General features: G+C 45.4%; 1 protein-coding gene across 1 annotated transcript; it reads right to left on the bottom strand.

Moving 5' to 3' along the window:
- Nucleotides 1-5309: 5309 nt before the first annotated feature.
- On the bottom strand, nt 5310-6791 carry LOC137437250 (protein FAM200C-like). Its single transcript, XM_068131615.2, has one exon. It carries the CDS (start codon nt 6789-6791, stop codon nt 5310-5312), a length of 1482 nt encoding a protein of 493 aa, XP_067987716.2.
- Between the last annotated feature and the right edge of the window lie 7429 nt (nt 6792-14220).

Raw genomic sequence — 14220 nt, 5'->3', positions numbered from 1 at the left:
GCTTCCTGGAACAACATTCCAGGTGAGCTAAAAAATAAAATAAAATACACCCAGGCTCGACAGCTTGGAGCCCAGTATGACCATCTCTCGGCCATCAGAAATCAAATTAAAAGTGAATAAACATGTGCAGGTATCTCAATGCAGTTCAACACGTGCTCACTTTATCTGCAACATTGACTTTCTCCACAAAGGGATTGTTGGGGGGTTGTTGCAATTCGCACTCAGATGATTTTTGAAATTTCAGAATTTGGAATCGTAGTGTGCATTTATTAAAGAAGTAGAATTGAGAAGGAAGGCCATTGTTAAAAAATATATTGGTTGTGTATTAATTCGTTTCCAGGATGTTTATTCATACACAAGGCTATTTATTCTTTCCCAAATAGATTCACTTTATACAAAATGTGACAATTTGCTTCTTTGACTTTTGATTGTTTCATAATTATCAGATGTTCAGCAGATAAAAACAAAGCTTTTATTTGAGGACAAGAAGGAAAAATGAAATTCAAAACAAGCGTTACGCCTCGGTCCCCCGTCGGTGAAGTGATGTGAGTTGACAAAGTGGAAGACGCAGAAAACATGCCATGATATGATATTTCGCTGACAAGGTTCAGACATACATGGAGGCGGCCATCTTGGATTTTAACGTGGCGACCCAATTTTCAATAGCGTTCTTCCTTATGCCTAGATACACACACACACACCTGATTAGACGTTAGTAGTTCGTTTATTTTTCAAGATATTCCGCTCACAAGGTTCAGACATACATGGCGGCGGCCATCTTGGACTTTGACGTGGCGACCCAATTTCCAATAGCGTTCTTCCTTTTGCCTAGATACACCCACACACCAGATTAGAAGTTGGTACTTCGCTTATTTTTCAAGATATTCGCTCACAAGGTTCAGACATACATGGCATCAGACATACATGGTGGCGGCCATGTTGGATTTTGACGTGGGTTGCACCCACACACCAAATTCGAATGCGGTCCTTCGCTTACGCACGTACGCCCGCACGGACGGATGGACGGACACACGGACGGAGGGGAAAGCCATAGTGCCCCTTTCGCTCCACGGTGCGACGGGGGACAAAAATATACCCCAACAGATCTTCTTCTTCTTTTTTTTAACCACAAAGAACTTCTGCTTTGCATCTGTTGCCCTATATAGGACATGCATTTATTGTACAAAGTCGAATGTGAAGGAAGATCGTCTTTATATGCAACTTCACGGAATGTACAATACAAACGCTTGGATTTGAAAATGAACACAGACAGAAAAAAAAATGGTTCAAATCATCACGAACTTGCAAATATCCATGTATGCAAAGGATATTTAGACTTTAAGTGAGATTTAGACAAAGTTTCGACTCTCATGTATCACATGGTCTATTTGTGTCCACCGCAAAAGAGTGCGTCGCCTACGAATGTTTCATCGACAGGTATCTGCTCCACATACAACCTCTGTGTCCTGTGCTGGAAAAGTAAAGTATCCAGATGTATATTTTTCAAAAAGCTTGTCCCATCACCAGTTCTTTTACCTCGTTATGGAAATGGTAATTCTTATCTATCTATAATTCCACTAATCTCTGTGTGTATGTTTGTTTGTACGTTTGTTTGTTTGTTTGTATGTCTGTGACCGCTGTTTCTCGACAACTACCGGTCCGATATACTTGAAACTTGCCAGGTATATTGCTGGGGACCCGAGGATGTGCCTTTTCAAGGTTTCATATTAATCGGACAATTACTTACCGAGCTATGTCCAAAAAACGATTCAACCAATCAGAGAGCAGCGAGCTATCGCGTGTGCCGAACGTGGCGGACACACTCTGCCTCGGATGGCACATTTGAGAGCGTATTCATTTATTTCACGTTTGCAAACTATGTTGCCGTTAAACTATGTTTTAAAACTAATAAAAACTAATTTGCGATTCATCGTAACTGCGATATACGACCTTCCGGACAGTGAGGACTGCACTTCCGGCATCCAATCACAGAACGCGTTATTGCGTAGGCGTGGCCGATGTGAGAGCGAGCTGATGCTGAGCCCAGCGCGTGCGCCATTACGGTACGTAATTCGATTTCTTCCGGAGAAAATAATAATTTCTCGATTTCTTATGCGCATTATTTCTCCCAATTCAGTCAGAGCGAAGGGCGGAAGCGAAGAGCGTTGTTTTTTTTGTTTACGGGCGTACGGGCGGGGTAGAGCGTACGGGTAGCGTTTTTTTTTTTTTTTGGCACATTTGAGAGCGTATTCATTTATTTCACGTTGGCAAACTATGTTGCCGCTATGTTGGCGTTAAACTATGTTTTAAAACTAATTAAAACTAATTTGCGATTCTTTCGCTTTCCTGCGCATTTGTGCACGCTATGGCGATTTCTTTACCAAACTCCGCTAGCCGTTAGCTTTGGACCAAACCATTTCATGTAAATAGAGGGGGGGGATTGTCACCGTACTCGCAAGCCGTTAGCTTTGGACCAAACCATTGCATGTAAATAGAGGGGGGGGGGGATATACTTTTAGATATATATATAGTACGGGCATGCCCTCGTTTTATCAATTACAATATTCATTAAACCCTTTGGAACGACAGCCAAACTTTTACCCGTCAAAAATTGTCGACATATTTTATTTAACAATTCGTTGGTAACCAGCAACTTGCACAGCACCTGCAGGTTCACGGCCAAAAACAACTTTCTTAGTTAGAAAATGTTTCTTAAATTAAGAAAACTTCTTGTTTCAGGAAAACCATGAGAGGTTTTTCTGACACAATGGTTTTCTAGTCTCAAGAAAACTTTTCTGATAAGGAAATATCGTAGTGTACGAGTTGCTTTCCTCCAACTGCCTTTTTTGTCTTAAATTAAAAGCAGATGTGGAAGGAAGTTTTTTTTTGCATTTATTTCACTTGGAAATAACCAGTACCCCATCTCAAGGTAACATGTCGTCAACTTCCGTTATTCTAAGTGTATGAAGAAGTATGTACAAAAAAGCACAAAGAACCCCACCATGCGCACACACAATCTCTCCACAGTCCTCTCTGACGAATGCGAACAAATTTTTGATGCGATACAAAATGGACAAAAAATTTTTTGGCAGAGAGACCTCATCTTTGTCTGCCGAGTCTTTGCATTGTGCTACAAAATTACCATTTAAATCAAGTCATAGGAGTAACTTGAACCAAGTTATTCCAAAACTGCAATTGCATGCAATGAAAGACATTGAAGATTCCTTAAAGATCATGACGATGTACAGGGAATCTCATCAATCCGAATGGAACACATTCTGGCGACTTGATATTGTGAGTACCATTAGAGAGAAGCAGAGTTAGGTGTTGCAAAAGTTTTTGTATTGTGATAACGTTGGCTGTATCAGGTCATGATAATGTGATGTTTAACCAGATTTGGTGGGCTGACAGGATGGCCTAGGCCCGATAGGAATGCACACTCGCCACTAAGCTGTCCAGCCTGGGTTTGAATCCCGAGCCAGCTATAAACTGGCAACCCGGTGCTTCACAAGCACGACGGTGAATCATCCGTGCGTGAGACACGTCCATGGGACGTTAAACTGGGCAAACTAAAGATCCCATAGTGTCCTTCGCGAAGAGTCAGCGAGCTGCAACATGAAGCGAGAAGCGACTGCAACATGGCCAAATTCCTGTTCTAACCAGAAGAGGGCATCGCATCAGGTGCACAGCCAAGTCCCCAGCCAATGATGCTACTCCACAGGCCACAGCCTTGTGCTGCATACGAATTACAATGACGACCAGACTCGGTGGAGCAATGGTTAGAGCAGTCTGGAAGGTCGGTGGATCGAATCCCAGCTGGGTTATACCAAAACACCTAAAAATGAGATGTGCTGCTTCCTTGCTTGACGCTCAGCCTTTAAATTTAAACGGATAAAGCATAGACAATCATAGGTTGGCAACACCAGCCCAGGCATTGATGGGCCTAATGGCCTCATCCTGAACCACCTATAGAACCACCTTTAGAAGCACCTTTAGAAGCACCTTTAGAAGCCATTTTTCCCCGCAGAGCAAGGGTTGGCCTTTTTCGGGCACCATGGTCCCCTTTTGAGGTATTTTGAATTATGTGGTGGTGAGGCGTTTTTAAATGACGTGGTGAATGAATAATTGAATGATCGTTTTAAGGCCATTTTCCCCGCTAGAGCGGGGGTTAGCCTTGCGGGCCCCATGACAATCATGGTTCCTTGTTTGAGGCAATGTTTTATGGCCGGATGCCCTTCCTGCCGCCAACTCTGTTGGTCACCTCTTGCGACACACAGGGAATTACCAGTGAGCTGGTACTCAATTTGCCGACCTCGGAAGGATGACAGGCTGAGTCAACCCCCCTGGTGTTAATTCAGCGACCGACTGGGATTCAAACCCAGGATCATAGGATCCCAAGCCAGCACCCTAACCGCTAAGCCAACACCAGGCTTTAATGGCCTCATCCTGCATTGAAGTTATTTGTGAGGCTAAGAATACTATCTGTATTATTCAAGATGTTATATCCTGAAATTAGTTTGTGGACAAAGGCTTGGCTCATGCAAGACCTTTCCGTTTCCTGGTTGTGGTTGCTTATTTTGGTCCTCCGAGAGATCAGTCTCCAAAAAGCTAAGCAATCGTTCCAGATTGGTCTGTGTTGCCGTAGATTTTACGTTCTGTTTGTGTTGATTTATTGTTCTTCATATTTATTGCTCAACTCTTGTGTATTATTTCGTGCTCATTCTATTCATTTTGATCGTGCATCTCAAGCTCTGATAGTTTTGGACCTACCCATTTTTTCATCCCCATACTTTTGGAAAATAAGCAGGGGTACATTGTAATCGGCTCCATGTTTCAGTCCGTCACGCTATCTCCTCCTAAAGCAGCGTTTCTCAACCTTTGATGGCCCATGGCCCCCCTACCGAGTCGCTTAACATTCGTGGCCCCCTGCCCTTCAATAAAAGATGCAGATTTCGTTTTATGAAATTTATTTACTCAGTCTTAAAAGATAAATCAAAGTAAACATTTTTCTAAGCAATACAATCAATGAGACACTTGCTGTTGGGCTTGTCTGACGAGGCCTCTTATGTCCGGCTCCGTCTTGGACACAGCAAGGCGAATATCGTTCCCAACGTCAAGACGGTTTCTGGACTTCGTTTTAATGGTCGCAAGGTCAGAAAATCCAGATTCGCAAAGATATGTTGTGGCGAATTGAATGAGCATTCCGGATGCCTTCTTGCTGAGTAGTGGATACGCATCCTGAACAGACAACCAGAAGGTGGAGAGGTCTTCTTTGTTACTGAAGACCAGCTTCATTGCTTTTGAAACCTTCAACTCTGCCAGCTCCTCTGCTTCGTCTTCAGTAGGTTCAATTTTGGCGTTGAACGGGTCTTTGTGCCACGGAAATCCAACGGTGCATCGTCGAAATACGATTTGAACTCAGCGGAGAGATTGTCGAGATGTCTAGTGATGCAATCTTTGATGCCGACGGGAAGCTCAATCCTCTGCGTCTGCAGGTGCTCGTCCAAGAAAGGAAACGAGGCAGTGGACCCGGCCTTGATTCGTGCCTGCCAGACTTCCATTCTAGCAGACAGTCCGGCAAGCTTGTCTTGAACGTCACTGACTGTCACATCACGGCCTTGCAAGGACTGGTTCATTTCGTTGAGTTGGCCGAATATATCGGCCAGGTAGGCGAGCATCATGACGAACTCTTCATTGTCGAAGTGGACATGGAGGTTGTTTTCGTTGTCTCGCAGGAAGATTTCCACCTCAACCCGGAGTTCATACAGCCGAGAGAGGCATTTCCCCCTCGATAGCCAACGGACTTTGGTGTGGAACAGAAGTCCAACATGTTCCGCTCCCATTTCGTTGGCCAGTAGTTGGAAGAGCCGATGATTTTTGGCCTTCGCACGAATGAAGTTGATCACTTTGACCGCGACGTCCATGACTTCCAGCAAACGAGGCGGAAGAGTCTTTGACGCAAGAGCGTATCGGTGTAGCGAACAGTGGGAGGACGTCACATGGGGCCATTCGTTCTTCACAAGCGTGACGAACCCTCCTCTGACGCCGACCATCGCTGGGGCACCATCAGTACAAATGTGCTCGAAATTCTGCCAACCGAGTCCGTTAGCTTCAAAAAAAGAGTCCACAATAGCTTTGATATCTGCCGCTGTCGTTGTGGTTGGTAGGGTATTGCAGAACAAGAACTCTTCCTTCATCTTTCCCTTTCTCTCGTAGCGAGCGAAGGCGATCAACTGGCTCTCCAGGGCGGTGGTGGTAGACTCGTCTAATTGAAGGCTAGCCTGGAGCGTGCTTTGTTTGATTTCGGAGCAAACTTGACGGCACACATCAGCAGCCATGTCGTCAATCCGTCGTCGGATCGTGTCATTAGAGAGCGAAACTTGCTGGATCTTCTTTTTCGCCTCTGGTCCGATCATCAATTCCACCATTTTCTCTGTACATGGCTTGATAAGGTCCTCAGCAATAGTGTGCGGCTTCTTGCACTTCGCAATTCGGTATGCCACTTCGTAGCTGGATTGAAGAGCAGGTTTTTCTTCTGGCCGGAATCCAAATTTGGGAAGTGTCGCTTCACGGTCATATCGTGATCGTTTCGCAGACAGAGCGTCGATATTATCTTCCTTCCTTCCGGGATGCATCTTGTCGCGATGGTTTGAAAGTTTGGAAGGACGTAGTGACGCATTTGACATCACGACCGAGCAGTGCAGACATTGCGCGCAGTCCACGCCATCTCGACTGACATTCGTGAATCCAAACTTGACATAGCTGTCATTCCATTTTCGAGCCTTCGACATCTGAGAAAAAAATTGCAAATACGAATTAATTACTTTTGTAACGGTAATACAGTAAGGTTGAAAATTAGGGGGCCACGGGCCCCCGGTTGAGAAACGCTGTCCTAAAGGGTTGTGCAGAAATTCACCAAACTTAGTAATTATGATCACCACATGGCAATAATGTGCGAGAGCAGAATCATTTCCTCCTCCTCTTCCCCTCACTCCAAAGGTGAGGTCAAAAGGTCGAATACCAACATTTTAAATGAAACTCTGAAAATGCAATCAACATTGGGGAAATCATGAAATATGCAACAAGTTTTTGGATTTTGACCCTCAGTTCATGCCACAGCGGGTGGGAACTTGGAGTCATAGGGGGCAAAACAGAAATTGTTTTTTACTCAAAATTTGATATCAGGTCATTCCTGGAACTTTTTGCCTTCTTTCAACTTTGCTTTAGGTGGGAAGCGTGGGCGCGCCATTGACCGCTCTAATTTGTTTTGTTTCAAATCTAATTTGTTTCTAATCTAATTTGTTTCTAATCCAAATTGTAGAGAGACAGAGAGAGAAGGTCTGTGAAAGAATTTCCAGACCAAGTTAATATCAGGGGAAGCAGCTCTCTGAGAATAGCCAGATGGATGTTGACTATCACCAGCATATAATCATATGACCAACTGAAGCAGAGAAAGAGCAGGAGACATTTGCAGAGAAATTTGTCATCACCAAGTACAGATTGGAGGATTTGCCATTGGGAGAAATCCAGGTCGGAAAGAACACAGATTGATTCAGTCCCATGGAGTCACAGAAGTCCTTTGCTGAAGCGGGATGGCTGGAGAGAGAGGTACCAACCTGAAGCCTATTTGCATGGTGATGAAGATGTAGATAGAGTCGTCATCATTTAGAGGACAATACAAAACAAACAAACAAAAGGTGGGAGCAGAGGTGAAGTCGCAGCCAAAAGTACTTGCTGGGGGTTGGGAAGTGTGTGATAAGTACAAGAGCAGCGACATATTGAGTTCTTGGATGTAAATACAACTCCGCTGCCGGGACGGGGATCAGGCCTATCAAACCGGAGGAGACAATAGCCAGAGAGAGACATTAAGGACTCGGGGACATCCTGTGGGAGGAAGGATTTTGTTAAACAGATTATGTCCAGTTTATCAGCAGCAGTACGGATTGAGATCTGTCAAGTTGGAACGGTGACCTCAGATGTTTGAGATCCACACAGCTATGGATTGGGGTGGAGGCTTTGCGGGGACAGGGTGAGGGGAAGCATTGAGAGAGTGGATTGAGGAGGTAGGGTGAGAGAAAAGCTTTGAGGCAGTGGGGCGAGGTGGAGCATTTAGAGGGTGGGGTGATGAGGGATGCAGAAGGTGAGGGATGCAGAAAGTGGGGGGACCGAGGGGGTGGTGGGAGGAGAGACATGAAGATTTGAGGAAATGGGGTGAGGAGGGATGATGTGGAAGGAGGAGAGAGACAAAGTGGGGGAATGCCGATTCCAAATTGGACAAACAAAGATAAAGATCATGGGAAGGAGGTATTGTTATCTGTTGTTTTGCATATACGTACGTCCATAAGTTACTTTGGAGCATTTTCATTGTACGTCCAAAACGACCAACAATTCCCTGCACTAACGTCTGTTGGATAAATGTCCATCCGTCCAAATGCACTAACGTCCATCCAAACACACATCAAACCAGTTACCAGGCGGCCCACCCCATATGATTTACGTACCAGCTTCACCGCATTCCAACTCACAATGCAACCTCTCCTTCTCAGACTGTGCAATGTCGGGCTTAACGCTGCTACATACTTTATCTTTGTGTACTATACCACAGTAACCGTTGAACAATGAGTGGAAAACAAAAGGGTGAACCTGCACATAAGTAGCAATGGAGTAGTGTGACTGGATGTGAAATTAGACATGAAACAAAATAAGAATGGTGAAGCACCAGCCTATAATCGCTTGCCATCCTGGTTTGTCGCTGACAGCTGTTCAACCTATCTTAAAGTATGCTGACGAGATCTTGAAGGCCAGGAAATACCTCAGCACTCTTGTATAAAGATAACTTGTCAACAAAGCGAGGGAAGAGAAAAAAGTGGTGAGGAGATCTCGGTGAGGAGATCTTGGAGACGGTGGCAGGGGTTTTCGACGGTCCACACGGTCTCCACGTTTTTCAAAGTTAAGTCTGTTCACAATTGTATTTTGTCGAAACTGTATTTATCGTTCGGTGTGTGAACTTATAGTGTGCACCTTGGAAGTTTCTCGGTGTTTATCTTTCATAAATTTATCGTTTGTTTGCCGCGTCGCGAGCAAGGCATTGCAGCCTCAGGCTTCCCCCGTCGAAGGTTGTTCCTTCCTTCGCTGTTTTGCTAGCTTTTTTGATTTCCCCTTCTCCACCAAGCTCCACCAAACATCTACTATTTGTCTAACGTTGTAACCCCCACACCCCCCCCCCCAAAAAAAAACAAACAAAAAAACAAACCAAAAAAACTTTTATTTCCCTTTCTCCTCGTGTGCTTTTGCCTCTGCCCACGTGCGCTGTCTCGCCCCGCCCCCATTTTCCCCTTGCCTTCCACCTTTTGCCCTGTTCAAGTGACTCGTGGTTGTCGCTCTTGGCTTCCTCTCCCCATTGGTATTTTTGTGAATATAAGATTGTTCTTCACAGTTCTGTTTAAATATGTTTCAACTATCCCCTTCAGTGTTTTATTCAGTGGTTTATTACAACACGCTGTTTTTCTTCTTATTTAAAAGGCTCCTTTCAATTTCCTCTTCAACTCATTCCATTTCAAAAAAATATTAAATCTCTTATGATTCCAAATCACTCCATGCTCTAAATTCTCATTCATTCCATCCCTCCTCCATCGTTCTTAAACGAATCGCTAACTTGAAAATCACAACAAACCCAATTTGTTATACATGTTCATCTTTCATGAATCATCCAGTTTCTAAACTCCCCCCTTGCCCCTCCCCTTCAAATCTCCCCCCCAACCATCCCTCCCAAATTCTCCCTCCTCCCACCTCCTTCTCAAAGCTGCCTCCTCCCCACTTCGTCTCCCTTCTATGTCATACCTCCACCTCCACCTCCCCCAACCTTCTACTTTCCTCTGCCCCCCCCCCCCCCTCAAACAAACTCTCACTGTGCCTCATTCCATCACCATCAAACTTTTCGTCCTCCTCATCCTTCCCTTTCTTGTAACTCTTCTGTAATCTCTGACCCACTATCAACTGCTCTTCCTACATCCCCCTCTCACCCTGCATCTGACCCTACCCCTCCCCTCCCCTGGCCTGCACCCGGTGCTCCACCTCTCTCCTCACTAACGGTATGGACCTCAAACATCCGGGGCCTTCGCTCAAACCTGATTGATCTCTCCATTCAGGTTGCTTCTGAAAATCCAGACTTGATCTGCTTAACAGAAACTTTCCTCCTTCAAGATGTCTCTGATTCCTTAATATATCTTCCTGGTTACTCCCTCCTCCGGTACGATAGACCTGAGCCTCGTCCTGGTGGTGGGGTGGCTATCTTTATCAAAAACTCTCTTCCTCACTCTCCCTGCACTGCCCTCTCTCCACCCCACCCACAGGAGTACCTCTGGCTACGGCTTCCTCTCCGCTCCCACCTTTTGTTCATATGTGTTCTGTACCGTCCTCCAAACAGTGATGACTCCATTTACATTTCTCTGTCGGACAACATGGACCAACTTCTATCAACTCATCCAAACTCTCTCTTCCTCATATGTGGCGACTTCAACTGTCATCATGCCAGCTGGCTGGGTGTGGGTTCATCTCTCACCAGCCATGGCACCTCAACAAAGGACTTCTGCGACTCATTGGGACTGACACAATCTGTCAATTTCCCGACCCGGATCTCAGTCAATGAAGTATCTTCTCTTCTGGACTTGGTTATGACTAACTTCTCTGCAAATGTCTGCTGCTCTTCTTCTGCTCCAATCGGTTCTTCTGATCATGTGCTTGTTAAAGTGGACATCTCACTGGCCATTCTCAGAGAGCCTCCTCAGCGCCGACGAGTCTGGCATTTCACTCAGGCCGACTGGCAGGGTCTGCAAGCAGCCATCAATCAACTGGACTGGTCTCCCATCTCTAATGCCTCTGACATCAATTCTTCCTGGGAATTCTTCCAAAGCAAACTGCTCTCTCTCATGCACAGATTTATCCCATCTCGTCTTCAGTTGTCTTACCCTTCCTCCCGTCCATGGTACACTGAATCTTGTGGTGAGGCAGTTGCCCTGCAACAACTTGCCTTTGCCTCTTGGAAGGCAAATCTAACTGAAGGCAATCTCAGTTCCTTCCACCAAGCTCGAAACAAGTGTGTTTCTACCCTCAGGAGTGCCAGGAAGCACTATCTCTCCACACTCAAGATTGAACTCTCAAACCTGTCTCCTTCCTCCAAATCCTGGTGGCGTCTGGTCAAATCCGTTTCTGGTGTTTGTTCCCCCTCCATCCCCTCCCTTACCTCAAATGGCTACACAGTTGACACCGCACGTGACAAAGCCGAATGCCTCAACTCTGTGTGTTGCCTCAAAATCTTGTGTCCCAAACCCATCTCTCTCTGTTCCCACCTTTCCCAGTCGAACCCAACTGCTCCTGGACTCTGTGTCCTTCTCTCCTGACAAGGTGGAGAAGTTTTTATCAAACCTCGACTCTGCAACTGCAACTGGACCAGATGGCATCAGCCCTCGGGTCCTAAAATCCTGCTCTGCCGCTCTATCTCACCCTCCCTCTGTTCTTTTCACCCTCTCTTTTGCTCAAGGTCATCTGCCAGCATCTTGGAAATCAGCAAACATTACTGCTTTACACAAAAAAGGTGCAAAAACAGATCCTTGCAACTACAGACCAATCAGCCTGCTCCCAATTATCAGCAAAGTCATGGAATCCATCATTGCTTCGGATATCAAATCCTTCCTCTTCTCCAATGGCTTGATCTCTGATCATCAATTTGGATTCAAACCAGGTCATTCTACTCTGGACATGTTGCTTCTGCTGTCTCAACAATGGATGGAGCTCCTCAATGCCAAACAGGAAATCAGAGCTGTCTCACTTGACATATCACGTGCCTTCGATACGGTCTGGCACCCAGCTCTGCTCACCAAACTCACCTCCTATGGTATTCAGGGAAATCTCCACTCATGGCTTGCGGATTTCCTCTCTGGTCATAGGCAACGTGTGGCCCTGAATGGATTTCTCTCATCTTCCCTCCCTGTTCTGGCTGGAGTTCCCCAAGGTAGTGTTCTGGGCCCTGTGCTATTTCTGGTCTTCATCAATGATCTCTCTGACTCTCTGGAAAATCCTCTCTATCTCTTTGCTGATGACTCCACTATCTGCCGCTCCATTCCTCATCCCTCAGATCGGCAGTCTGCAGCCTCCTCACTCTCTGCAGACCTGGACAAAATCACAGACTGGTCAAACAAGTGGAACATGTCTTTCAATCCTGACAAATCTCACACTCTTACAATGTCTCTCCGAAAGGACCGACTGGAAAACCCTCCCATCTACTTTCTCAACAATCCTCTCCAAGAAGTTCTGTCGCTCAAGCTTTTGGGTCTCACTATCTGCCATGATCTTTCTTGGGAAAACCACATTTCCAAGCTGGCCTCCAAAGCCAGTCGCCGACTGGGCATCCTCCGTCGTGGGAAGTCCTTCCTTGGCACACCTGAGCTCCTCACCACATACAAGGCTTTCATCCGCAGCTCAATGGAATACTGTTCCCCCCTCTGGGCTGGTGCTCCTGCCTCACACCTTGCTCGGCTTCACGCTGTTGAGGCCAAAGCTTTCAGAATCATTGGAATCTCCTGCGATGAAGTCAACTCCGAGGGCCTTTCACTCACTCACGGCAGGCAGGTTGGTGGTCTTTCTGTCTTCTACCGACTCCTCTCCGGCCTTGCTCCCCCAGCTCTCTCTGTGCTCTGTCCCCCCAATATTCCTTCAGGTCGCACAAGATCTGCCTGCAACCCTCTTATGGTTAAACTGCCAAAGTCTAGGCTCTCTGCTCACCTTCACTCTTTCATTCCCCTTTTCTCCCGCCTCTGGAACAAACTCCCCCACTCCCTTCAATCCCACTCCTCCCTCCAGGTCTTTAAAACAGCTGTTCACCACTATCTCTTATCTTCCCCCATCGAAAACCTTGATCTTTTCTACCCCCGGTAATTCACCCCAGAGTCCTTGCAGTGTTCATATGTTTTATTCCTCTCCCACCTCCCCCCAAGTCCTCCCGATGTCCCTGCTCTCAAATGTTGTGTTTGTGTCCTTCCCCCTCTCTCCCCATCTTGTCTGCCGCTCCCCTTGTTTTTTGTGTTTTGTGTGTCGGTTTGTCTTTTTGTGTGATTAATGTTAGCTCTTTCACGAGCCTCGATCTTGTATACAAAAAAGAAAAAAAAAAAGAAAAAAAAGTGGAGAGGAGGCTCTCCACCTGGCTGGAGGACCGCAACAAAAATAAGACCCCAATCAGCCTTGGTCTCATACAGGAGAAGGCCGTTAGCTTATTCAAAGACATCTATCTGGTGTTGGAACGCATCCCCCTAATTTCATCAATTCTTATGGGGAAAAATTCCCTGCTATCTGTTGTTTTTCTGCAAGTTTTCTGTAACGTATCTTGGACGTATAGCGAGGACCCCCTGTAGTCTAAAAATAAACTACATATCAGTCTGCAATCACAAAGCTATCGCCTAAGTAGATGATAAATGTTGTTCCTGGGACACCCCCAAATCTCCATTCACTTACATGTAAATTTCCCTCTCACCCTCACTTTCCCTCATCTCCCCTTAACACCTCTATTTCTACCACCCTGATCTTTATGAACCTTTTGGCCTTTTGACATACTAGCTATAGCAAAAGATAACCTACTCTTATCCTCAATGTTGTTCATTGGACCACTCAAACAATGATCCTATGAATATTTGCTCCCTCACTTTCCCTCATTTCCCCTTAACACCCCTGCTACTCCCTTATGAACCTCCTAACATTTACCCTTATGGACCTATGATCCTTCTACCCTTATGAACCTATGATCCTTCTCGCCTTATTAACCTATGATCCTTCTACCCTTATGAACCTATGATCCTTCTTCTACTATTGACACTGAGCACAGGTCCTTATACACTTCTTCCATATCATCTGACAGATCATCTTTGGCCCACTCAAACAATGATCCTACAAATATTTGTTTGTGCGTAGGAAAAAATTTAAAATTTTCATTAACTTTTTTTTTTTACTTTTTACTTTCTTTAACATTAACATTAACTTTTTAGATATTTTTCACATTCGTTATGTTTTCAATTTTAAACGAAGGCTACCATACTCGAACCTTTTAAAATTAATAGCTCACTTTTGAGAAATGACATGTTGTTTCACTTGGATAACTTCCCAGAAGTTCTCTTCGTCTTGTTTCCTGTTTTTCACACACACACGCCCTCAGTTTCCCAAATGCTGACAGGC

Source organism: Myxine glutinosa, chromosome 12, assembly GCF_964187855.1.
Source record: "Myxine glutinosa chromosome 12, kmMyxGlut1.1, whole genome shotgun sequence".
Lineage (NCBI taxonomy): Eukaryota > Metazoa > Chordata > Myxini > Myxiniformes > Myxinidae > Myxine > Myxine glutinosa.
Note: the sequence above shows the minus strand (reverse complement) of the source record. Positions and strands in the feature narration are given on the sequence as shown.